Source organism: Natrix helvetica, assembly GCF_964273705.1.
Source record: "Natrix helvetica genome assembly, chromosome: 1".
Taxonomy (NCBI): domain Eukaryota; kingdom Metazoa; phylum Chordata; class Lepidosauria; order Squamata; family Natricidae; genus Natrix; species Natrix helvetica.
In genome coordinates this window covers 220390616-220417242 of record NC_138548.1, presented here as the reverse complement: position 1 = coordinate 220417242, position 26627 = coordinate 220390616, and the positions used below count along the sequence as shown (strand labels likewise).

Sequence of the window (26627 nt, the reverse complement as noted above, 5' to 3'; positions counted from 1 at the left end):
AGAACTAAGCCAGTCTATCACCCCTTCTCCACCCCTCAAACCTGTTTCTCTGATTACAAATATATTATAACTTGAAATCACTATGTGTTATATGGAAAACACATAAGGATGTATTAGGCATGACACAAGTTTCAAATTTATAGCCTTCTGAAACGGCAGGCTGCATCCTGGATTAAATATTAAATAAACTACTTGTTGCACATGACCAGCAAGAAACTTCCAATCTACAACTAAAAATCTGCTTTCAAACAGATTTGGAAGTTCTATTGCAAAAAAACAGAGTTACCACTCTGCATATTGTTTCCTTTTATTTATTTGTTTCACCTTTCTAAAAATGATCTTGACTAATAAATTCACTTTACAAAAGACTGTTGAGACTTGCCTCTGTCAATTATCATGGGGATCTAAGAATGAGATACAACTCTCAGGGTGGCTGGCGGCTAGAGGCCACTCTCTCTCGGACTTTTAAACAGTTTAATTTTGTATGGATTTTTATCTGGAACCATTTTTACTTGTATACTGCTCAGTCCCTTAGACAGTGAGCTGGCTGTTATATAAATTTGATTAGAATAATTTCATTTATACTTATGATAAATATTATAAATAAATATTGCTATATAAATCTTAATGAGAGTTATTTCATTTATACTCATACATATTGTGAATAAATATTAATATGGTAAAGCTAAATATTAATTTAATTTGATACCCTGTTTCCCTGAAAATAAGACTTCCCCGGATAATAAACCCCATTGGGCTTTTGAGTGCGTGCGCTAAAATAAGCCTTCCCCCGAAAATAAGCCCTCTCTGAAAATATCGCACAGCAGCAGATATGAGGTGACCATGCTCACCACCTCCTGCACCTCAAAAATAATACCTCCCCAAAAGTGCTTATTTAGAGGGGCCAAAAGAAAATAAGACCCTGTCTTATTTTCGGGGAAACACAGTATGTAGTATTTATTAGTTTAATATCACAGTTAAACGAACAAACAAATAAGGCTGCTTATTTGTGCTACCATAACTATCAAAAGACAACTGCAAAGAACAGTTACTTTCTCCATTGTCTTTCATATTCAGAGACAGATAACCACTCTGCATCCGTGACTAAGCCATTCCAGTTATGCGGACTTCAACACCCAGGATTCATAGCAATAATCAAGCTGGCAAGGGGATTCAGGGAACTGAAGCCCACAAGTTTAGAGAGCAGACATGTTGGGGAGAGCTGTTATTTTTAGGGCTTCTTGGAGAGTTCTGGCTGGTCATTGTAGGAAACAGGAAGCCAGATGAGAATACTTTTAGCCGGATCCCACAGTGTCAGCCAAATGACTACAGGAAGCTTATGTTCTTATTTTGACTAACAGCAAAACTATTTATGTTTCCATGGCAGCTGTGTTAGGTATTTTGGGATCAGTTAAGAAGAGGCTTTGGGGGATCACAACATGAAGAGCATAACTGAACTTACGATGATTAAAACTTTGTCCACATTTTCTGTAAAAATAGCAAGACTTAAGGAGGGAATTTCATATGCGCCTTTTTAAAAAGTGAGTTGAAATGTCATTTTGACAGGTTGAAGATTTGCTTGTTCCTCAGTGTCTGTCCGATCTTAATCACCAAGTTACATATATTTAGATCATTAACATCCATAATCTGGTCTACCTCTGAGTTTGAAGTGACAGCTTACAATAGGGGGTCCCCAACCCCCAGGCCATTAACCACTACTGATCCGTGGCCTGTTAGGAACCAGGCCACACAGTTGGAAGTGAGGGATGGGTAAGTGTGGGGAAACCAACCACCCCCAGCCCGGCCCATGGAAAAATTGTCTTCCACAAAACCAGTCCCTGGTGCCAAAAAGGTTGGGGACTACTGGCTTAGGAGGTCCCCTATCGTACCAAAAGGCATGACTGACTGTTAAGGTTGGGTGGAGAGAATGTGTAGTCTTACCTCAGTGCCAAAGGTAACATCTGGACTGGCCTTGGTGGGCCGAGAAGGCACATCGACACTGCTACCAAGATGGGGACTTTCTGTGACATTCAGATTTCCTGGGGGACGTGGTCTGGGATTGAAACAGACTTCAGGGGCATCCAGAAATAATACCTGAAGAAATTATAGCATGCCATGGAAAATCAGGATAGGCAGCTGGGCAAAGGGAAGCCAAGGAACTACTGGCCCTCAACCCAATAATGAGGTTGCAATATCTGTCTCTCATTTAGCTATAGCTGCCTATTGCAAATCTGGACACATCAAATTATTGAATGAGAATAAGTCATTTTAACAATCAAATCCAAACCACTATTAGTACAGGAATGCATATTAGAAATACTGTAAATATAAGTAGTTCTGAAAAATGTGGTTCCAGTCCTTGCTTGAAAACCTTTAGTGCCTCTTACAGCCGAGTGAACCATGGAGCCTGACAAAGCTGGACTAAGACAAATAGGAGTTTATTTCTGGACATGTAGATTAAAAAGAGATATATGTGATGGACATGTGCAGAAACAAAGAAATGTTGGACAAAAATAAGAGTATGGTTAAAGAGAATGTTACAACAAGAAATAGAATTTAGACTAGAGATATTTTTACTAGGTTATTATCCCAGAGAAATTCAAGAAAGAGGATATTTATTTGATTATACATGTATCTATAGCAGCGAGAATTGTATTTGCCCCAAATTGGAAATTAAATAAGCTACCAACAGATGAAGAGATAATAAAAAAGATATTAGATTGTGCAGAGATGAATAGGTTGACAATGAAAATAAAGGATAAAGAGGAATTGGAGTACTTCAAGATGTGGGGAAGATTTTATGATTGGCTAGAGAAAGCAAGCTAGAAAAGAAAGTAGGGAGACGATAAAGTACCCAGACGACACACTATTAAATGGAAAAGGGGGGGGGGGAGAAAGGGAAAACAGAAAAGAAAATATTAAATATATAAGTATATATTCAAGAGCGAGATATAAAGGGGGGAAACATAACTAGGGTAGACTAGCGAAGGTAAGGGAATAAGAAATGATACTAAATTATATTTGGGTTGGCGGAAATACCATCCTAAAGAAACAAACTTGAGTTTCAAAATATACACCAACAATAATAGAAAAAGAAAGGGAGAGAGGAGGAGAGAATGAAAGGAAGATGGGGGAACGAAGAAAGAGGTAAGGAGAAGAGGATGGAAGGGAGAGAAAGAGAAGGAGAGAGGGTAGGAAGGGGAAGAGGAAGAGCAGGAGTAGGAGAAAGGTAAGGGAAGAAGGAAGGGGAAGGAGAGGAGGAAGGAAGAAAGAAAGTAGAGAAGAGAAGAAGGGAGAAAAGGGATAACAAGGAGGTGTAATAATAAGTGTATAAGAATGATAAATGTAAAGAAGAATAACAATTATGTTAATGTATACTTAAAATGGTATGTAGAGGATAAAAAATAAAAAAATCTTTGGAAAAAAAAAGAGATATTCAAAGATCTTCAAGGCATGATTCTAGCTCATGGCTAAAGCGACCCTTGAGAAATCCCAAAGACCTTGTATCCAGCTCTTTATCACCAAAGTCTGATCTGTAGAACTAATGTTATAAATCTATCAATAGATCTTATGTAGCCTCTGGTTTCTGGATTTGTGTAAAGGACTCCACTTCTTTTCAGGCCCAACCTTGGACTTGTCATTGATGGTGTCGGACCAACACATCAAGTCAGATTGGATGTTGAAGCATAACACTTGGGCTCCTATATATATAGCTAGATATACTGCCCAGCCCTGTGGAGTGCGATATAGGTAGTCCTCAACTTACGACCACATCTGAGCCCACAATTTATGTTGCCAAGTGACAAATTTATTAGGAGAGTTTTGCCCCATTGTATGACTTTTCTTGCCACAGGCGTTAAGTGAATCACTGCATTTGTCAAATTAGTAACAGGTGAATCTGGTTTCCTCACTGACTTTGCTTGTGAGGCGGTTGCAAAAGGAGAATCACGTGAGTCCAGGACACTGCAGCCGTCATAAATGTGAGACAGTTGTCAAGCGTCGGTGGTCAAGAATGTAAATCACTTGACTATGGGGATGCTGCAGTGGTCATAAGTGTGAAAAATGGTCATAAGTCACTTTAGTGCTGTTGTAACTTTGAACAGTCACTAAATAAACTGTTGTAAGTCGAAGTCTACCTGAATTTAAGCTTAACTAGCAGTAAAAAGCATGAATCCCCCTTTATACTTAGGAGAATAAGGTCACAAAAATTATTATGCAGGAAATTTATGACAGACCCTCCCAAAACCTTTTTCTTTTCTTCAAAGCAGCTGTGACTGGGAAAGATGCCTGGGCTACCAGAAGGATGAGATTCTCCAAAGAATTTCCATATTTTTTTCCCGCCTTTCCCCCAAAACAAAACTGCCTCCTTACTACATAAGGAGCAAACTATTTCATCTGCATATTTCCTCACTCTGCAGCTAGCAGAGATTCGTTTGAGCTAATGCGAAGGGGACAATAATAAGAACAAAAAATTATGCCTAATAGATAAAGCCACAAGCGGATTGGGGCCTAGCCCTTCCATATCACATACAGCCAGGCTTTCAGAATCGGCTAGAAGTTTCACTTTAATCTCTGCAAATCATATTTCTCACAGCCTAAGGGGAGAATCTCTTCCCAACACTCTCTGCTGGTCCCTTGATGTTGCTCAGAGAGAAGTAAAGAAAACCAAATCTCAGCGGCGGGGGTGGGAGAGGGGGAACGTGCCATCTTTTTAAATATCCTTAAGGCCTCATTCATTGTAGCATGTTGGGGAAAGGAAACTTGATGACAAAGCATTGGAATCAGGGAAGAACAAAATAAACAGTGGCACAGTAGTTAGAGTGCAGTACTGCAGGCTACTTCTGTTGACTGCCAGCTGCCTGCAATTTGGCAGACTGAATCTCCCCAGGCTCAGGGTTGACTCAACCTTCCATTTTTCCATCCTTCCGAGGTGGGTAAAATGAGGACCCAGATTGTTGAGGGCAATAGGCTGACTCTGTAAACCACTTAGAGAGGGCTGTAAAGCACCATGAAGCGGTATATAAGTCTAAGTGCTATTGCTATTAATAAACAAAACAAAGAGAGAGAGAGAGAGAGAGAGAGAGAGAGAGAGAGAGAGAGAGAGAGATTCCCACTCAAAACAGAAACTGTATAGAAGCAATGGATCTTTCCATTTTTTCCAGCTCATTTTTGAAATGAAATGCTTTGTGGATTTCGCAGCTTGGTGTATGTACTGCATTTTCACAAATAACTAGAACTTAAGATGAAAGGGAAACCTTTGTATCATTTCCCAAGTCCTAACCCAACTTTAACCTAAAGCTTTTTACCCGCATAATGAGTTTCATGTAGATACGGCTGTTGGGTCCAGAATTTTCCAGCTGGAACCACTGGTCCAGGGTCAGATTATCGGCACTTAAAAGGCGGGACAAGTGGATTGTGATGGAGCCCAGAGTGGTCTGGCGGTTGTCATCTTTGACCTATGGGGCCAAAAAGAAGAATTTCTGCAGCTGCGGTTGTGCTGAAAGTGACTGGGTGGGTTTGGAAGAGAATAGGAGCCTTACCTGTATATCAATGTCCTCAACAGTCGGGTCTTGCAGGAAAAAGCGGAAAGCATCATCCCAGACAGGGGAAACAGTGTTATATACAACCTAGAAGGAAGGACAGAAGGAAGGAAGGAAGGAAATTACAATGTAGCACTAGGAGAAAAATGACAATGGAGTTCTATTGCCCTCTGTAGACAGAGTTAGAAACAACACTGTTTTGATTGATAGGACAGACCTCTCTGGGAAATTACATCTTCTGGCAAACAGCTTTCTCTACTAGAACATTTTTTTTTCTAATATTCAACCGGCATCTTGCCTATCTGTAATTCAGACTCTTGTTTTATGTCCTACATTCTACGATTAAGAGGAGGTCTTGGTCTTCTTCTGTATGATATAATTTCCGGCATTTGAATAGCATTATCGTATCTTTCCTTCCTCACTCTTCTCAAAGCCAAATACTGCCAGTTCTTTCATATATATAAATGGCTGTGTGTGTGTATTGTTCCAGCATAATTCTGGAACGCCTCAAGCAATTTCAACCAAACCTGGTACATAATGACTTACTCTCTGGAAACAAATACTGTGGAGGGTAAGACACCCCTTGTCAGGGGGAAAAAACACCCTGATGAAAAATGAGGTTTATGGACCGGGCTGATTCCCTTCAGCATATCATTGATGATGTTAAGAAAATAAAATAAAATAAAAGTCTTTGAGAAGTATATTCTAATTAATAAACAAACTTTAATACGAAAAATAATAAAAGTAAATAAAACAGAAAGTTAACTAAATTGTTACATTTTGATAATAAAAGCTCCGGAGCCGGACAAAAGAAAGGAAAGCTCTGGAATGTGTGAAGCATGCGCAATAAATCACTTTCAGATAACATTTATGACCTGCGCAATAAAGCTTTCTTAGTTTAACTCTTGAGTGTCAGTTTCCAATCAGTTCATATCTAGCAAACTTTTTAACATCGTGACACCCCTAACACCCCTCGGTGTGTGTGTTCTGTTAAGATATAGCCTGTTGTGCTTTAAAATGGCTTCTACTGTATTGCCGTAAAATGGCTTCTACTGTACAGTGCAGTGGAGTTGCCATGGTAACAGCTTCACAGTACTCCACAAGGGGGCTCCCTCTGGTAAGGGGGAAAATCCAACATTAGAAATTATGTTTGGTCCAGACATTTTCCCTCTACAAATAAATACCCGGGCAACACCAGGTTATCAACTAGTGGCTAATAAAAGTTACAACCAGCCTTTCCACCTATGCGCTGTTCCTATGAGATGTTACAATTTGAAAGAAATGGGACAGGATGCATTTCACCTTATAAATCTACAATGTGCTACCAGTATTCCCCCATACATACAGTACATCAAATGGCTACAAATGGAAGGCAACTAGAAAAAGTAAACATCCTTACCCGGCTCTCCCGAGTGACATCCTGAACTGACAGCTGGACCATAGGATTAGGCTCCTTACTAGATTTCTTCAGCTGGGTAAAGTAAGAGGAGATAAATGATAGCATTCATCTGGGAAGGACATAGTGAAGAATCTTAGATGACTTAAATGAGGGAATAGAAGGGAAACTCATCAGATCTGCAGATGACACTAAACAGGGTGGCATAGCAGCCAAAAAAGTTAATACAATTCTTGCTTGTATAAACAGAGGCATAAAATCAAAATCACGTGAAGTATTAGTACCGCATTATGAGGCCTTAGTAAGACAACGTCTGGAATACTGCATCCAGTTTTGGTCATCACATTACAAAAAAGTTGCAGAGACTTTTAGAAAAAGTGCAAAGAAGAGCAATTAACATAATTAAAGGCCTGGAGACAAAAACATGAAGAACGGTTGCAGGAGTTGGGCATGGCCAGTCTAGAGAAAAGGAGGACTAGAGGGTGACAGGATAGCAGTATTTCAGTATTTCAGGGGTTGCCACAAAGAAGAGGGGGTCAACTTATTCTCCAACGCACCAGAACACAAGACAAGAAACAATGGATGGAAAGTAATGAAGGAGACCTGGAATTAAAGAAAAACTTCCTAACAGTGATGACAATTAACCAGTAGAACAGTTTGCCTTCAGAAAGTGTAGATCAGGGGTGTCCAAACTTGGGAACTTTAAGACTTGTGGACTTCAACTCCCATAATTCCCCAGCCAGCGATGCTGGCTGGGGAATTATGGGAGTTGAAGTCCACAAGTCTTAAAGTTCCCAAGTTTGGACACCCCTGGTGTAGATGCTTCATCACTGGAGGTTTTAAGAAAAGACTGGGCAATCACCTATCTGAAATGGTATAGGATCTCCTGCTTAAGCAGGGGGTTAGACTAGAAGACCTCCAAGGTCCTTCCCGATCGATTCTAATGGATTCATCTAAGAACCTTTAGGGATTTTGGATCTGTATCTCATAGCATTCCTTGCTACAGGCAATACTGAGGCTTTTGGGAGATTAGTATCAGCACAGACACTTTGATGCCCAACCTGTCATGTGCCATTCCTGACAGCTTCTTTTATGTAGATTCCTCTAGTCTTAAAACAAGACTTGGGAGGAATCTCTGTTCTTATATAATTGTTGAACAATTTAAAGGAAGCAGTTGCTGGCCACGCCACCCACTCCCTGGCCGATTAAAGCCTTAACTAGGGTTTATTTTTGGGGTAGGGCTTATATTAGGAGCACACTGAAATCAGGCTAGAGCTTATTTTCAGGGTAGGCCTTATTTTCAGGGAAACACGGTAGGTGAGTAGGCTTCATGTCACAAAATGCTTATGTGAAAGGCTCAAATAACTTTAAAACCAGAACAGCTAAAGATGAAGGTAAACTGTTTCTGCAGTGGGCTAGAGTTGAGGTAAAAGTTTTCTTGAAGAATATAATTACTGGTAGTAGGATATGTGTTTAAAAACATAGTCTGTCAAAAGTTTTAGGTCAACATGCCTAAGGAAAAAGCTCCCCACCTTTCATTTATAGAACTTCTAAGTTAAGAAGAAACTCAACACAATCTTGGATAACTTAATACGTTGATCAACTCTGAAGTTAATTTTGTTTACCAACATTAACTAATGCACAGGCAAAACAGCCTTTCAATTTTGCAAGGTGATCAAACTTAGGCCACATGGCAGAATGTTTTCTGTACAAAGCTGCATCATGGAAGTTGCATTGAAGCGAGCTCTTTAACATCTTTTACAAGCCTCTCTTGTGTTTCTTGGAACAGATCTTCCTTTTATGTACCTGGATTACTGATTTCTAAGTATCAATTACAATATAAACAAAAAACATGTACACAGAAAGCAGAACACTGTGGCTAAAACACTGGTGCTGGTCACCATAGGATATTCATGATCATATTTTTATTATAAATGGTTGTAAACTACCTAGAGTCCAACATGAGGAAGGTAATGTATGGATTTCATGTATAAATAAGTAGCTTAAAAAAAGACACTTGCTTGTGGCTGCTTTGCTGCATCACTCTGCCCATGCCTTCCCAACCGTTGCAATCCCCAGAGTTTCCGAAATTTGGGATAGGAGAAACGTATAAACATCAAACTCACATCCAAGCTCTGCCCCATTTCATATTAAAAAATGACTTTTGGTGAAATAAAGGAATCTATTATGAAGGAGATGCTATCTTGTGACTACTCACTGGTAAGTCTTGTGCTCTGTCTAAATATATCACCAAGATGGCTGCTGACGGAGGATCTGGCTTTGAGGAGATAGTTTTGTTCCACTGAAGAACCTTCAAACAGCATATAAGAAATAAATCAGCATTAACTAGCACTTTTTAACACAATACCTAGCATATCTATATCCTATAGCCATGATGGCGAACCTGTGGCATGAAGAGCCATTTCTCTGGGCATGTGAGCTGTTGCTTTTCCGGGTTCCGGTGCGCCGGCCAGCTGGTTTTCATGTACAACTGAGCACCACAAACTGGAAGAGCAGCCGCACGATGCGCATGTGCACGCTGGGAAGATGATCTTCTGGATTCTGGCATGCACATGCGCACTAGCCAGCTGGCCTTCACACGCACATGCGTGCTAGAAACTGGAAGACCAGGTGGCCGGTGCGCATGCCGGAAACTGGAAGATCATCTTATTGGGGCGTGCATGTACACCAGGCGGCTGAGCTTCCAGTTTCCGGCACACACACGCGCACTCCCCCAGCCCATTTCAGCACTTGGTGCCAAAAGGTTCGCCAACACTATAGCATATCTCCGATCTCACCGAAGAGACCCAATTGTGGCTCTCAACATAGTTTTAACAAGAGAAGATGTTTACAAGCCATTTTTCATGTTCAGCTTTCTTCTAAAGCTGTGCTCATCTTCATCCCATGTAGCTCTCTACATGGGGCTTCCCTTGAAATGCACCCGGAGGCTACAGTTGGTCCAGAACGCAGCCGCGCGGGTAATTATGGGGAGTACTAGGTACTCCCATGTGACACCGTTCCTGCGCGAGCTGCACTGGCTTCCTGTGGTCTATTGGGTGCGTTTCAAGGTTTTGATAATAATCTTTAAAGCGCTCCATGGCTCAGGACCTAGTTACTTGCGGGATCGTATTCTGCCCCATACATCCCTGCGACCAATTCGCTCGCACAGAGAGGGCCTCCTCCAGGTGCCGTCCACTAGACAGTGTCGGGGGGCGGCGCCTAGGAGTAGAGCCTTCTCTGTGGCGGGCCCAGCCCTGTGGAATGACCTCCCTCCGGATATTAGGAATACCTCTGACCTCCGCTCCTTTCGTATTAAGCTTAAGACTCACCTATTCCAAGCAGCTGGCCTGGCTTAACTTTGATTTAACCATATCGCTCCTGACGGGTTTTTATTGGGTATTTTAATTATATTTAATTATCTAGGGGTTTTTAAATACTGTATTTTAATTGTTTTATTTGTCAGCCGACCTCCTCCTTGTGTATGTCTCGGCATATGTCTCTGTTATATGTTTGTTTTGTCCACATATTTATTTCATATGTTTCGTTGTACGCCGCCCCGAGTCCTTCGGGAGAGGGTGCGGCTAAGAAATAAATATTTATTATTATTATTATTATTATTATCCCAGCTTATATCAGAGCATTCTTCTGAGATTATTCCCCCAATTCCCCAGTCAGTTTCCCATCATGCCTCCCAAGCCACAGAACCCTGCTTGCCTTGTGGAAATAATAAAAATATATGTCAATTGGCAATTCACGGTCCAAATTTAATCCAGAATCCTATCTAGTTCTCATAATATGTATATTTCTCTAAGGAACGTTTCCTCTAAATGTCTAATTTAAAGTTTTGAGACTCACCAATCTTTGGCTTCTCCAAAAGAAACTCAAGTAACTAGATAGGAAAAACCAAGACTCTGGAATCCTTTGTCCATCAGGGTAAGCAATAAGTTGGCATATCTTCTTATTTTCACGAAGAAGAATGGTTCAAATATAGTGCCCCCCCCCAAACAACAACAACAACACTAAATCACGAAATGTTTCTTCTCTAAGTGTTTGCACTCACCTGATCCAACATGGAAACATCTGACATGAGTGTATGCCATTCCATCCGTAAATGCACACGTGCCTGGCCCCCATCTTGTAACGGGAACCACTGTCAGGAAAGCAAACAGAAAGGAAATTAGAAATTCTCAATGGATAGGAAAACCCTTAATATTTACCAACAGAGATTTGTTCCTATAACTCAGGGATGCATAACTTTTTTTTAGGGGGAGAGGGGCTGAAAACCAAACTCTGATCTTGAGTGATGTAGCAGGGCTACATCCCGTATATCTGACAAAGGGAAAAAGTTAATTTTGCTTAAATGAAATCAATTCAGTTAATTGAAATATACTCCCTTTAGTTAGGAGTTTCTTCCTATTAAAATTACAATTTCGTAGCAACATTTGAAGAGGTGTTTGTGGCTGTTGATAGTTCCGGATCCTCAAGTTGTACCTTTTTGCTTTTGTAAGATATACAAATTGTTACAAACACATACAAAAGTTCTATGACACTTTTAAAATTTCTCTACCATCCTATTCTCTTCCCCACCCACAAGAGCCTTTATAGTCCCCCTTGTTTTCATTTAGCTGAAGATTCTCTATTCATGACCGTACCCTTTCAATTGGGTTTAGCCAACCTCTGGTTGGTTCTAGGTATGAATCAGCCACCTTCCCTCCTCGGTACTCACCTCCTCTAACACACGAGCCCTGAACACCTCCCCAAAGTCCAGCTTCATCCTGAGAAAAGAAAGAAGATGCTGATAAAGGCATATCCACCAATTCTAGGATTTTAATGAAGAGGCCCAAGATGCAGTCAGATTTATGCAGACCAACTTCTTTATCCAACTTCTTGAGCTGGGGTTGAAGCTGCTGATCTTTAGCCTGGATTTTTAACTGTTTCTATATTTTTTTCCAATACTGTCCCAATCATCTCCAGCAGTGAAGTTCCAATTTCCAACCCACCATCGTTCAACTAGGTCTCAATTTCCTGCTTGATTTGAAACCAAAACCCACCCAGCTTCTCACCTGCCCAAGAAGTCATCCTGATCGGGATCTTTGTCAAACAGCTCCACCTCCAGTTCCTGCCCTGGTACCTCGTGTACAACAAACTGTAGGGACAGTGAGGTGGGGAGTCAGAGCAGATACCACTAATTGTGCAGGCCATAGGAGTGCTTCTTCCAACAGTGAAAGGAAAGCAATGATAGTTGTATTGCATGAAATGGGAAAGCTTAGATAAGAAGGGAGATTAGACATGACGTGTAGCGTCCCTCAACATTTATATTTAAATTACCACCTTATCAGGCAGATAATTACCTCATACATTTCATTCCACTTGGGATTGAGGTCCTCATCAATGACTTTGCTGGTGAAGACCTGGGTTCCAACACGCACAATGGCATATGGATCTGACTTGCCCTCAATCATCCCTTTAATATACTTATCCTTGGACTGCACGTTCTTAGCCTCCATTAAATATACGCGGACAATGCCCTGGAAGGGAGAAAGAAGATCACGTCCACCACTCTAACTCACCAAGCAATAACATTCATCCCACCAGTAATTCTGCCTTACCCTGGGAATTGGGCAACGGAGTTCAGCTGCTTCATGGAGATCAGGGGTCAGTGGGATGAGCAAGCGGTTGGGGAGGACCAAGAAAGAGGCAATGGAATCCATGATCATTGTGTCAGACAGTGAGCTGTTGAGGAAAATAGATCCTGCTGGTCACGCTACTTTTTTTATATATATAAAGTTTTTTATTCTTTCATTTCCATAGCATATAATCACATGTATACTATTACATAGCCAACATCGTATTGTATTATTAAATGTTTACGTCAATTCATCTTACCATCAACTCCCAAAAACAATTATTGGCTCTTCTGCTCTCCATACACCATATTTGTATCCATCACTTTCTTCTCCCTCTCTCCTCCCCCTCCCTACCTCCTTCCCTCTGTCATCCTTCTCTTCTCTACTTCCCCTTCCTTTCTCCTTCTCCTCTCTCCCCTTTCCACTCCTCCTTTCTCTCCTCCTCTTCCCCCCACCCTGACCTCTCTCCTATCCCTCTCTTCTTCCCTTACCTCTCCCCTCTACTTCCCACTCTTCATCTCATTTACTTGGTTTATTTCAGCTTCTGAGCAAGCTCCATTTTATGTTGATGGTATTTATAATTCCTTTTCAATATACATATTTAATTTTAACATACATCTTCCTCCTTCTTTTAAAACAAATAGAACAAAAAAGTATACCTAGTCATTGTGCTTTTAAACCCACCCACCCCCTAGCCTAATTTTGGCCGAGATGTAGACCTGGTTACAATTCCCAGCTATTCTCATCATTATATTTATATAATTATACATCCTTACATGCTACTTCTTAATAATCTGCTAATCATGCTCTCTCAACAAGTTACCTCATGCAAACATAAACTCCATATTGATCTCAATGCCGTTCTGCTTTCAGAATGTTCGTCTTCAACAAACTCAATTTTCTTCCTCTTTAAGTTTTTCCTTCAGTCTGTAAAAATCTCCCTACCTTGCTACTCTTGGCTCTCTTACACATTTAGCCCCACAGCGGGCTGCATCCTGGGTTCACACAAGATGCCTTCCTAAGCAGGTTTGGCCCATACATCCCTAGATCTTTCTAGAACCGTTATGTTCATTTCCTTCTTGTGCTTCTCTTATAACCTCTCAGAAAGTTAGGGCCACCATAAATTTACCTCAGTCCAGGGATATCCAATAGATTGGTCATTCCTGTCCAATTAATGTCCAAAGCCTGGAAAAAATGTGCAATGTAAAAATTACTAGTAGATCTACTGTAGAGGGTTGATAGCGATGAAATAATCAAGATTGAAGGTATTGCAAAGACCTCTACATAATGCTGTGTATTGTGACAGATTCTCTAATGATAGAATTTAATAAAATACACATAATTTTCAAGTATTTGTTTTATCAGGAAGCTCTATTATATATAAACCCAAAGCTTCTACAAATGGCTTCATTTATGCACAAGCATTGCTTGGTCCCACAACACTTGAATCAATGGCATTTGAATGGGTACAATCAAGAGTCCATGAAAAAGCATCAGATTATTTTTAACACTCAAAATACACTGGCCTTTGTTAAGCTTATTTTTGTAGGGTACTGACAAACAGAGGAATCAGTAAGAGATGACTATCGGTCAAATGGGTAATTGATCAAGGAAGGAAGATAGCGGAGGCATGAAATCAGCATTATCACTGAGACACATGAAGATATCAACCACACTCTGGCACTCCCTTTTTATAGTGTTTTTAAAAATTCTTTTTATTTTGCTTCTTAAATAACTTTTTAAAACTTTTTATAACTGTCGTGCATGTGTGTAGCTATATACTATCAAAGCTTTCATTCCTCTAACCTTTAACTCAGGTAAAACAGTGCATCATAGGGCAACAATTTTTGAACCAAGGTATGTCAAATAGGGTAACCTACAGAGCGTGTCCAAAATCTGGGACCCATGATTCCCAAGGATCTGAAATTTGGCAAATTTGATAAAACAGTTTATAACATAACCATTGCCATAAGGCAGTTTATGATCAAATATCATAAAACATTTCCTGAATTGAGTTTGACTTAGCTATACTGTTCAACTTGGGCTAAAGGGTTTATGACATAATACCCAATGTCACAAAACATTTCCTGTGCTGATGTTGGACTGTGCTATTCGGTTCAACAGGTACTGTTTTCAAGGCAGATGCATCTCTGAGGGTATCCCAACTTTTCCAGTGAAGGCAGCGCATTCGAAATTCTATCATCGTTCACGGCATTAAGGGAATTTGGTAAGGGAATATCTCTTAAGGAATGCCCAACAGGTCATGAGTTTTTCAACACGAAATAGTATTTCAGAAATTACTTCTACCTATAGAGAAGGCCTGAGTAAATGGTTAGGTTTTGGAGATACAATGACACCAAGGGATGTCAAACTTAATTTCATTGCGGGCCGCATCAGGGTTGTGTTTGACCTTGAAAGGACCGAGGAAGGGGCGTGGCCAGGGGGCATGGCCAGCTTGAATCATTCGTGTTGCTGGTGCCTGTGGTGGCCCAAGCGCTCTGCCAGTGAAAACAGGCTCCCAAACTCTGTTTTCATATGTGACAGCCTCCTACAACCCTCTGCTGGCGAAAATGGACCTCAGAAGGGCTGCGGGTGGTCCTTTTCTGTTTCCAAGGCAGTCCCATGTGCCAGATCTAAACACCTTGCAGACTCAGTCAATGGGCCCTGAGTTTAACACTCCTGCTTTATTTTATTATATGCTTCTCCAGAGTTTAACACTCTTCACTTGAGAAAAAAATGTTCTGTGTGAATTCACCTTGACTTTGAGATTCAACATTTTCAGATGTCGATATTCTTTTGAAGCTTTTTCCTATCACAGGGAGTTAACATCTTGACAAGGAATGTAGATTTTCTATACTTTACTTACAACTGAACAATGTATTGTTCAGCATTGCAAAGACAAACAGATGGCTCCAACTATATAGTGGACTGCAAAATTGATGTTACCAACAACCGATGAATCAATAACATATCAATATATATTAGTAATGTATGAATATATGCCCTGCATGTTTTTGTTTCTTTTTAGAGCTTTCTTTTTAAAATAATTTTGTCTATTCTTTTTCTTTGTATTTAGCATGTGCCTTTTGGAACATCATCCCATGGAGGTTAGATTGGCTCCTACACTACTGCCTTTGTGGAAGGTATCTGAAGATATGGATTTGTCATTGTGCTTGGGATCTAGCAATGTGTTGAATGTGCAAGATACCTATACAGATTGTGATGTATGGATTGTAAGTTGTTTGATGGTTTTAATTGGTTTTAATAATTTTATATCTTTTGTTGTTTTATCTGGGTTTGGTTTATTGTTTTTGTGTCTGCTTTAGCGGCTTGAGGTGCCCAATATCACAAATTTGGGATGGACATGAAACAATAACACCCACAATTGACTTGGCAGTTTGGGAAAATACCAAGAATATGCCAGAATACTTACTGGCCGACGAATGAAAAACAGGGTAAGAGCTCCTACGATTGGGACGTCTCCGATGAGGGGTTCCAGAATGACTCTCAACATGCCATGTAGCTATAGGGGAAATGAGAAGCATGAGATTCCCAATTGCTGAGCTCTGAAGCAAGCATAGGATGATAGTCCTTCCATATCAATAAAGACTCAGTTCACTTTGACAAACAGGAGGGGGAACAATGTCACAGGGTAGGTCAACATTTGAGCCTCCTTTCAACAATGGTAGGAAACTGAAGCTAATGCAGTGGTGGGTTTCAATTTATTTTACTACTGGTTCGCTCATGCACACTCTTGCGCTTGTGTGACGCTTCTGTGCATGTGCAAAAGCTTCTGTGCATGCGCAGAAGCATCCGGGCGGAGCCTCCCACCACCGCCACTACTGGTTCACCCGATCAGGGGGCGAACCGGCAGAAACCCACCTCTGAGCTAATGGTATCGATGAAATATCACCAGCCCTTTTTGCCTTCCAGGACTCAAAACTAGTTGGCTTAACTTTTACCCTCACTCTCTAAATCACTGTTTCTCAACCTCAGATGGGTGGACTTCAACTCTCAGAATTGGCTGGGAAATTTGGGTGGGTGGGTGGGGGTAGAAGTTCACCTACATTAAAGTAGTTGAGGTGTAGAAACATTGCTCTAAAGAGTTCCAGTGCAGCTGAAGAATCCCTTCTTGAATGCCCAGAATTGGTTGGCTATCTTTCAAAGATTGGTGAAAAGACACCAGATGGGCAGAGATGTTTTTTTTAAAAAAAGAAGTCTAACAGGAAGAAAGGCAAGATGGGATTGCTGGGAATAACACAGTGTGTTGCCAAAGTAAAGATCTCCTGCATCATTCTGCAAATGGCAGAATTCTGAGAGGAAACTATTTTCAGAAATATGCCCTCATCACCGAGAACTAATTCAGAGATACACTATATTGCCAAAAGTATTCGCTCACCCATCCAAATAATCAGAATCACTTCCATGGCCACAGGTGTATAAAATCAAGTACCTAGCATGCAGACTGTTTTTACAAACATTGGTGAAAGAATGGGTCACTCTCAGGAGCTCAGTGAATTCCAGCGTGGAACTGTGATAGGATGCCACCTGTGCAACAAATCCAGTCGTGAAATTTCCTCGCTCCTAAATATTCCACAGTCAGCTATCAGCTGTATTATAAGTGTTTGGGAACGACAGCAACTCAGTCATGAAGTGGCAGGCTACGTAAACTTGTCCAACATCAGTGTGTGACCTCACAAATGTGCTTCTGGAAGAATGGTCAAAAATTCCCATAAACACACTCCTAAACCTTGTGGACAGCCTTCCCAGAAGAGTTATAGCTGCAATGGGTGGACCGACATCATATGAACCTTATGGATTAGGAATGGGATGTCACTTACAGTAAGTTCATATGCGAGTAAAGGCAGGTGAGCAAATACTTTTGGCAATATAGTGTATCTACTGCCCAAGATCAGCCTGGGCAGGAATTATTGATGTTTTATAAAGTTTCTAGAGAATATCAAGTTTGGAGAAGGAATGTGATTTATTTAATCTTAAAAACCTGTAATAAGATATAGTTTGCGGATTTGCTTTTCTCAATCTGGTGCTCAGAGGTGTAGACTTTCCTAATTCCCTGGGAGAAAGGCTAATTTTGACCAGGATTTAGATCTCAGTCCTTAGTCTACTTTACCTGCATGCCTTTCACTCCAGCCTTGCAGAAAAATTTCTTCACTTCCACGTCAATCTGGACATCACCCACGTAGCTGTCACAGAAGGAAAGATCAAGAAAAACAGCAATATGGGGACCGAAGGAGCAAGACGGCACAAGAAGAGGCCAACAAAAGGTCAAGAGCAGTGATTCTCAAAGTATGGTCTAAGAATGTCTGCAGGATCCTTTCATAGGGCTTGAGAAGTCAACTGAATAGTTTAAAATTCTCAGTTTTGATTTTTAAAATTGATAGATATAATAACCAAATCTCTTTGCGGTCCTCAATAATTTTTAGAATGTAAATGGTTGTTGGAGCCAAAACGTTTGAGAATCACTGATCTAGAGAATGGTATCTCTTTCAACTCTGTCCGTCTGAGCAGCTTTTTTTAGAGGCTGCTGCTACCAGTGCTTTCCTATTTGTATTTCCCCCCTACACCTGCCACCTGAACATGGTTCACATACTATACTATACATATTGTTGAATAACCATAATTCATTCAGTGCTTGCTTGAAGTGATGACAGTGTTGAAAGGGAGGGTGGGGGCAGCTACGATGGCACCTTGTAGTTATAGCCATTGTAATATCCCAGCAGTCACCCGATTGTGATTTTGGTGCTTGGCAACTAGCCTGCAAATTACAATATTGTAGTGTCCTCTGGTCACATGATCGCAATTTGCAACCTTCGCTGCCTGGTCCCAAGCAAAATCTCCTGGAAAGCCAGCAGGAGGTCACAAATGGTAATCACATGATTGAGGGACAATGTGACTGCTACAACTGTTGTCATAAATTGGCACAGTCATCTGATGTAGCGCTTTTGACCATGTGGCTGGGCAATGGAATTGCAGGTCCCAATTACTCATTCAGCTAGCGCTAGGACTACCTGTAGAGATACTTACTTAAGCAAAAGGGAATGCAATTACTGCACAGAGAAATAGTACTATCTATTCATAATAGTAATAGTAGTTGTTGTTATTGTTATTATTGTTGTTGTTATTATTATTATTATTATTGTTATTATTATTATTATTATTATTATTATTATTATTATTATTATTATTATTATTATTATATTTTAAGAAGGTACTTGGTTGATTCCTAGGATGCTGGCAGCAACTCGTATCAACCATTAGCCCCAGTCAGTGGTATTTGTGAGACATTTTTAAACGTTCAGTTCACTGAGTTTCATGTTTAATGAATAAAATAGATAACAATAATAGTAATAGTAATAACAATAACAACCACCACCTTAACAGATCTTAGGTCCTTGGTTAGGACTTGAACGGTTAAATTTTTACCAGTCCCAGATTATAAATCAAATTGAAGATTTAATAATAATAACAAAAACAGCAGCAGCAATGGTAATAATGACACCTTTAACAACATCAAACAACATCTGTCTATCCCAGGTCCTTGGAAAGAACTTAATAGGTGGAGAAAAATACCAAATTCAGTCTAAACAGCTGGTTGACTGTGCAACCAACCATAATAATTTATTAAACTTGTATGCCAGTTGACTTTCAATGATTATGGGCAGCTCACAGCAATCAAATATAGAAAAAAAAAGATACAATAAAAGACAGAATCGCTGGGCCCACAACTCAGCTTGTCTCTAATGGAAGAACGAAAAAAGGCCGGAAGGGTGTTGTCCCAGAACAGGGAATTAATTTTTCCCTCCGCAGTGCTGTTCATTTTTCTCCATCAGGACAAAATGTGCTGTTAAGGTGTGTTTTTCTTCCAGGGAAGAGGGTGCTGTGTGCCCAGCTGCCAAAATACAGTTTATCATCATGATTTGCCATTCATTCCATAAAAAGACAATCATTTTTCTTAGTTTCCACTCCGATAAACAAAGTTGACAGCTAGCAGCAAAACCAAGTCTTGCAACTCACCTAATGTTCAAGTCCAGCAAGATTTGCTTCTTGTTCATGCCTGTATGGACTTTGACTCCAATGACTTTGAGGGGCTAGAAAGAAAAGCAGCATTGCTTCTAAATAAATGATCATGTATCATGTATCAAGGAGAGAAGCAACTTAGAACTGAGGAGAAACTTCCTGACAGTTAGAACAATTAATCAGTGGAACAGCTTGCCTCCAGAAGTTGTGAATGCCCCAACACTGGAAGTCTTTAAGATGATGTTGGATAGCCATTTGTCTGGAATGGTATAGGGTTTCCTGCCTAGGCAGGGGGTTGGACTAGAAGACCTCCAAGGTCCCTTCCAACTCTACTATTGTATTGTATTGTATTGTATTGTATTGTATTGTATTGTATTGTATTGTATTGTATTGTATTGTATTGTATTGTATTGTATTGTATTGTATTGTATCTAGAAATACGGGCCTTCACTCCCACCCACCTCCAGCAATGCTTCAGTGTGTATACGGAGCCAACCAATTCATTGATTTTTGTCATGAATTCAAAGGCTTTATTGGTGCATCCCCCTATGGAGTAACTCTTACTACTTTCTGGAGACCAGTTCCCAACCTGCCACTCAAAAGCGAAGTGTGGCCCACACCCCTCCAACAAACATCTCTATCTTTGAAATACCTCTGCATCTTTACATTCAGTTTGTACTATTTTTTAGATTAAGGTAAAGGTAAAGGTTCCCCTTGCACATGCGTGCTATTCATTCCCGACTCTAGGGGGCAGTGCTCATCTCAAAGCTGAAGAGCCAGCGCTGCCTGAAGAATCTCCGTGGTCATGTGGCCGAAGGCGCACGAATGCAGTGACCTTCCCACCAAAGGTGGTTCCTATTTTTCTACTTGTATTTTTTACATTTTTTCGAACTGCTAGGTTGGCAGAAGCTGGGACAAGTCATGGGAGCTCATCCCGTAATGCGGCGCTAGGGATTTGAACCACCAATTTTCTGATCGACAAGCTCAGTGTCTTAGCCACTGAGCCACTGCATCCCATACTTTTTCAGATTAATACTCTCTTATTTTATACACTGTTGTTTTATTATGTATTATGAATGCAATTATTGGAAAGGTGGGATAGAACCTGCTGGTATATTCCATTATTTTTAGTTGATACTTGCTGACATAGCTTTAAAAAATGTAATGTGATACGACTACTATTCTTGACAACAGGGAAACAGGCAAGGATGGGGGTACAATAATTATAATGCCTGACTTTCCACCCAATGTTTTGATCAACTATGCTGCTGACCATTAATTACCTTTTCTCCCATGTCAATCTTGCTGAAGGTGAAGGTCTGCAAATGGGTGTTAGAAGCCCGAATATTTGGGGCAATATTTTCCACCAAAAGCTTCTCCATGTATTGGCCAAAGAAGGGCCAAGCCTGGGCCAGAATCTGTCACAGAGTAAAAATCAGCCATGTAAGTATTTTCACACAACTATGACTTGCCAGGGAAGGATCAACTGAGCGAATTGCTTCTCACCTTATTGACCCATTCAGCTTTCTCAACGTCTGGAAAACTGACCTAGAAAGAAAAGAAGTTAAAAAAAAGTTAAGACAACACACCTGCTATGGGCTGCTGACTACATTGGAAACCTCAAACACGCACATTCAAATATGCTGCACTAGGCCTCAAGATATGTCGGCAAAAAAACTGGCAACTTTCATAAGTGACTTATGAAGAAGAGAGATTTAGGTAAATGAGGCAGGATGAACCAAATAGTCCCATTGCTTTTAAAAAGAGGGTATCAGAATTTAGTAGCAGATAGGCACATCCTTTCTAACTCCCCAGCTGTATTTATAAGTTATACCAACCCCATTTATTTGTCAATATCCTTGACAAATCATTCGTCTTTGTTCTAATCCGAAGCTTTAATGCTTGCAATTTTCACTGTGCCTATCTGGGAATAGATTCCATTGATTTCAGTGGGGCTTCCTTCTGAATACATCCACCTAATAGTACGCTGCTAAAACTCTAGGCCCAACATCATACTCATGATCTTCTTAACTCAAACTATGACGTCCAAAGGGCTGGCTGCCCTCGGATTAGAAAAACTTTTGCAAAGACCGAGGTTCTTGAGACTCCCAAACAAAGCAACAGAGTTATCACTGAAAGATATAATTAAGCCTAGGATGAGTAACAACATTCCAACAGGATCAAGAATGTGGGGTTGAGTTCCTTGGAATGTAGAAAGAGTGTTGCTTAGTCATCAATCTTCACGGCATCAGCTGTTGGGTGAAGCAATTTATTTCTGCATTGTGCTCTTTCAACTGTTTGCTGAGACGGGGGAAGGCTGGGAAGTGGAGATACTGCAAGAGATGTTGTGTCAAGGGAGCAATGACCGAGGACATGAGAAAAACAGCCCATCTTTTCTAACATTTTAGCATGCAGGCATCAAACATGGCCCCTCCTTCTCGTTCCATAGAAATCTTGCTGATGGTACATTGAACATAATTTGCTGCTTTAAGCAGTATAACAGGATTGTTCCAATATTAGTTAAAAGTCTCAATGCTGTGTCATGACTGCAAAAAAAGAGATTTAGGATACGATTCATCAAATCCTCAGAAATCAGTTCTTCAAGGTTAAAGGCAGCGGTGGGATGCAACCAGTTTAAGAACTGGTTTGACGAGCGTGCACAGGGGCCTAATGTGTGCTTTGCATGTGCACGGTGTTCAAAAACCGCCCATTTTAAGCTTAAAAACTTACTTTCTATGTCAGCGCCGGGGAGTAAAACAGCTGATACGTGTCAATCTGCTGTGCCGCGCAAATCAGCTGAGCTACAAAACGGGGAAATATAAGACAGGAAAGAGCAGGGGCAGGTAGGCGGAGCCAACTCCTGACTGAACTACCAGTTCGCCCGAACTGGCTGAATCCCACCCCTGCTTAAGGGAGTCTCCAACTGGGAGTTGCAACTGGGGTCTAGTGAATAACTTGCCAGGGAAGAGAGGGGAAAGTTGCCTCTAGCATGATTGTCAACCTCAAACTTATAAAATGGTTTTGCACTGCCTTCTTGTTTTAGCAAAGCGCATAATAAGCATGCTGTGAATTGCCAACCACAGCTTGATTTCCATTATCTGTGTTACAGAACATTGTTTTGAAATAATTTTTATATTCATTTTATAAAATGTTTAAATGTATCTACTGAAATCTTGACATATCAAAGAGCTTGATGGCAGAGGTTTGATTAAAGCTTATTGAATGTATTTTGAGGATCAGTTTTTTTAACACAATTAAAATGGAGTAAACTCTCATTTCTGCAAAATATATGATAACCCGACTTACTGAATATTTAAAAAATATTTATCAGATACTATGGGATTCAAAATTTTTTACTACTGGTTCTGTGGGCGTGACTTGGTAGCCTGACATGGTTCGTGGGTGTGGCTCGGTGGGCGTGGCAGGGAAAGGATACTATAAAATCTCCATTCCCACCCCACTCCAGGGGAAGGATACTGTAAAGTCTCCATTCCCACCCGATTCCAGGGGAAGGTTACTGTAAAATCCCCATTTCCTCCCGATCAGCTGGAACTCAGGAGGCAGATGGGGGCGGGGCCAGTCAGAGGTGGTATTTATTGGTTTTCTGAACTACTCAAAAATTTCCATGACCGGTTCTCCAGAACTGGTCAGAACCTGCTGAATGCCACCTCTGATACTGATATCTGACTTCCATTTCCTTTGGAAATATTTCTGAGTTTTTTGGTATCTTGACAGTGGGACATTTAGTAATAAATTAGTTGTCTGGCTGCGGGAAGACTCTGTACCAGAATCTTCTAACAGCCAGCCCACAACCATAGAGCGTAGTCCCAGAGTGGCCGTCTTCCCGCAGCCAGCTCACAACCATAGAGCGTAGTCCCAGAGCAGCTGCTGACGGAAGACTCGGCAGCGGATCTCCGGAGTTTGGAAGTCAGTTATGCTTGGAGCATTGCGGCGGCGGCAGCAGGGCAGCGGCGCCGGGCCTCTGGCCCAGCCCTGCAGGGGGAGTTGAGCATGGTGAGGCAGGGAGGCACACGAGCTGGAGGCAGAACAAGTGCTCGTGCAACCTCTCTTTCCAGCCGGGCAGAGCGCCACGCAGCTTAGCGCCTTTGGGATATTACTGGGTCGGTGACTGGCGCACTGCTTGTGAGTGTAGCTGCCCGGCAACCCTCCCCCCCGCTCCAGCTGGGCACAGCGCCACTCACCAACCTAGCGGTATCCCAAAGGCGTCAAACAATGTGAGCGCCTTTGCCCCCTCCCCCTGGCTCCTGCGGCTTTGCACCTTTGGGATATTGCTAGGTTGGTGAGTGGCGCTCTGCCTGGCTGTAGGGGGGGTTGTCCAGGGGGCTTATTATTGGGGGAGGGCGTATATTTTTGCCCACAGGAAAAATATGGCATGGTCTTATCAGGACATGTCGTAATTTTGGGGAAACATGGTGGTATGACAAGCTTATAGCTATAAGCTTATTATACTACAGCTTATCATACTACTTCAAATTGGTAGTTGAAATGCCAACGGAAAGTACCAAAGTAAATGTTTTTTCTGACAATTGTTTGGAAATAAAAATCTCAACGCAACCTCTCCCTCAATTGTGGATCCATGAGCAAAAGAGATTGAGAGGTTTATGTTCATATTGATTCCACTTCCACCATTCTATTACTGCAAACCAGATTTTACTACATTTACAACAAGTACTGAAGCATAGTAAATGCGGAATGAAAAGCAAGAGCATCCCTCTCAGAAACAAAAGCCAGATTTCAGGAGTTATGCAAAAAAAAAAAAAAAAGCTTCACCTTCCCATTTAAGAAAGTTGCTTTTAGTTTTGGTCGGAAGTTTTATTTTATTAAATCATAGAGTTTTATTTTAAGATACGACATTTATGTAGTATATTACTACATAATACATGCAGTAAAATGGTTAATTTTAAACTCAGTATGATATAGTTTCAGAACTCTTTTGGTAGAGGGAGGGTGAAACTCCATGCTTGTCACAAGAAACATTTTAACAATCTTACAATAAATAGCAATAGCACATAGACTTATATACCACTTCACAGTGCTTTTACAGCCCTCTCTAAGCAGTTTACAGAGTCAGCCTATTGCCCCCAACTATCTGGGTCCTCATTTTACCCACCTCGGAAGGATGGAAAGATGAGTTAACCTGGTGAGCCTGAACTGACAAATGGCAGGCATCTGGCATTCAGCAGAAGTAGCCTGCAGTACTGCACTCTAACCACTATGCCACGCCGCTCATGGTTCTGCCTATGTGAAACTAGCCATTTACTAGGAGCAATGAAAATTCCCTTTAAATTCCTTCGACTTCTGTAGCAGGAATCAAATAGTGGAGACCAAGATGGTTGGTTGTTCTACACAGGAAAAACAGAGTTGAACGATTGCAAGTTATGCACGAATAGCAAAGAAACCAGAAGATTTGTTGATGGAAAGTTTAATAAAGGTGGGTAATAGAGAATAGAGCAATGTAAAGACTCACAAATGCTAATTCGCGAATTCGGTAGTAAAAAAAAATATTTACATTTTTTTAAGTTCCGACAATCATTTACTGCACTTTGCCCAACATTGGAAAGGGAGTATTTTCTATTTTCTTTGCCCAACATTGGAAAGGGAGTATTTTCTATTAGGCATTGCTTTCACTTCCCTATTTTGCATTTCCAAAATGCTAGAAAGGTAATGGTTTTCAAGGCAGCTGTCAATGCACAATCTCAATTCTGGATATGCTTTTCATTGACTTTTGTTTATGTATGACTTTTATCAGTAAGGTTTTTAAACTGACAACACTCATCCTAAGTGCTGCCATCATAAATTGCTAGCCTTGTTTTTTGTCTCTCTGCACTCACCTCTCTCCCCATGACACATGAGCATTTTTCTAGGAATGTAAATGGGGAAGATAGGGTAATCCTGATGATCTAGAAACCTATAGTCTCAGGCACTATTAAGATAAGAATGTGGACTGCAATCTTACCCAGTCCCTCAAAAGTCAATTCCATTGAAAGCAAGGCACATAATTCTTCGCCCTGCTCCTTGCTCCAAAAATAAGGCATTAAGAGGGTGACAATTTCTAATTCACAGTGTTTCAAACTTAACAGAACAATATGACCCATTTCAAAAGTAGCATCAGTGTGTTATTTTTGGATGTTGTAATAACTAAAATGTAATAGGACAAGTTAAAAATGTCCCACTTCGAAGAATTTGGGAAAGAAATAACTTGCTGAACTTGACTAAAACATTGTGGTGGTTAAGATTTAGGGCTGAATCAGTATCAGAAAGATTTATATGCATATTCTGTATTTACCTATGATGGGGGATTTTTCATCTTTACCCCCCTCTCTACCCTAAGGTAGTATGTATTTTATATATTTCTATAAGTGCTAAAGTTGGACCATAAGAAAGGCTGAGCACCAAAGAATTGAAGCCTTTGAACTACGGTGCACGAGAAGACTCCTGCGAGTCCTTTAGATTGCAAGGCGATCAAACCGGTCAGTCCTAGAGGAGATAAACTCTGACTGCTCTTTAGAAGGTCAGATCTTGAAGATGAAACTTATATACTTTGGCCACCTAATGAGAAGGAAGGACTCACTGGAGAAGAGTCTCCTAAAATGCTGGGAAAGACTGAGGGAAAAAGAAGAAGGTGACGACAGAGAATGAGGCTGGATGGAGTCACTAAAGCAATAGGCCTGAGTTTAAATGGACTCCAGAGGATGGTAGAGGACAGAAAGGCCTGGAGGAACATTGTCCATGATGTCATGATGGGTCGGACATGACTTCACAACTAACAACAACAAAATAAGTGCTAAGCAAGCACTTGTTTTCATAATATCAGAAAAATTACACCCAGAAGGCCCTAAAATAGTTCTATGAATTATCTGATATTATGAAGAAATGCTTAAGTAAAAAATGTTTAATTTAGAGAAATCTCAAAATGGTGGCAGAGGAACAGGAATTATTGTCTTGGAGAGAGTTTATTATTAATAATAATGCAACTTGCCTTCCCCATTCGTTTGTCATTTTATA

At 40.7% G+C, this 26627-nt stretch overlaps 1 protein-coding gene across 1 annotated transcript in view; it reads right to left on the bottom strand.

Annotated features, from left to right (window-relative positions):
• ESYT1 (extended synaptotagmin 1) overlaps positions 1-26627 on the bottom strand; it is an 83077-nt gene that overhangs the window by 21924 nt on the left and 34526 nt on the right. Inside the window, exons 2-17 of the mRNA XM_081934850.1 lie at positions 21108-21149; positions 20885-21019; positions 19599-19672; positions 17695-17767; positions 15997-16086; positions 13693-13748; positions 12546-12669; positions 12288-12464; positions 12000-12082; positions 11663-11711; positions 10997-11086; positions 9155-9247; positions 6940-7011; positions 5541-5627; positions 5307-5456; positions 1942-2094 (exon numbers count right to left, since the gene is read on the bottom strand). Of these exons, the coding sequence (XP_081790976.1) occupies positions 1942-2094; positions 5307-5456; positions 5541-5627; positions 6940-7011; positions 9155-9247; positions 10997-11086; positions 11663-11711; positions 12000-12082; positions 12288-12464; positions 12546-12669; positions 13693-13748; positions 15997-16086; positions 17695-17767; positions 19599-19672; positions 20885-21019; positions 21108-21149 (1548 nt within the window). The remainder of the gene's footprint in view (positions 1-1941; positions 2095-5306; positions 5457-5540; positions 5628-6939; positions 7012-9154; positions 9248-10996; positions 11087-11662; positions 11712-11999; positions 12083-12287; positions 12465-12545; positions 12670-13692; positions 13749-15996; positions 16087-17694; positions 17768-19598; positions 19673-20884; positions 21020-21107; positions 21150-26627) is intronic.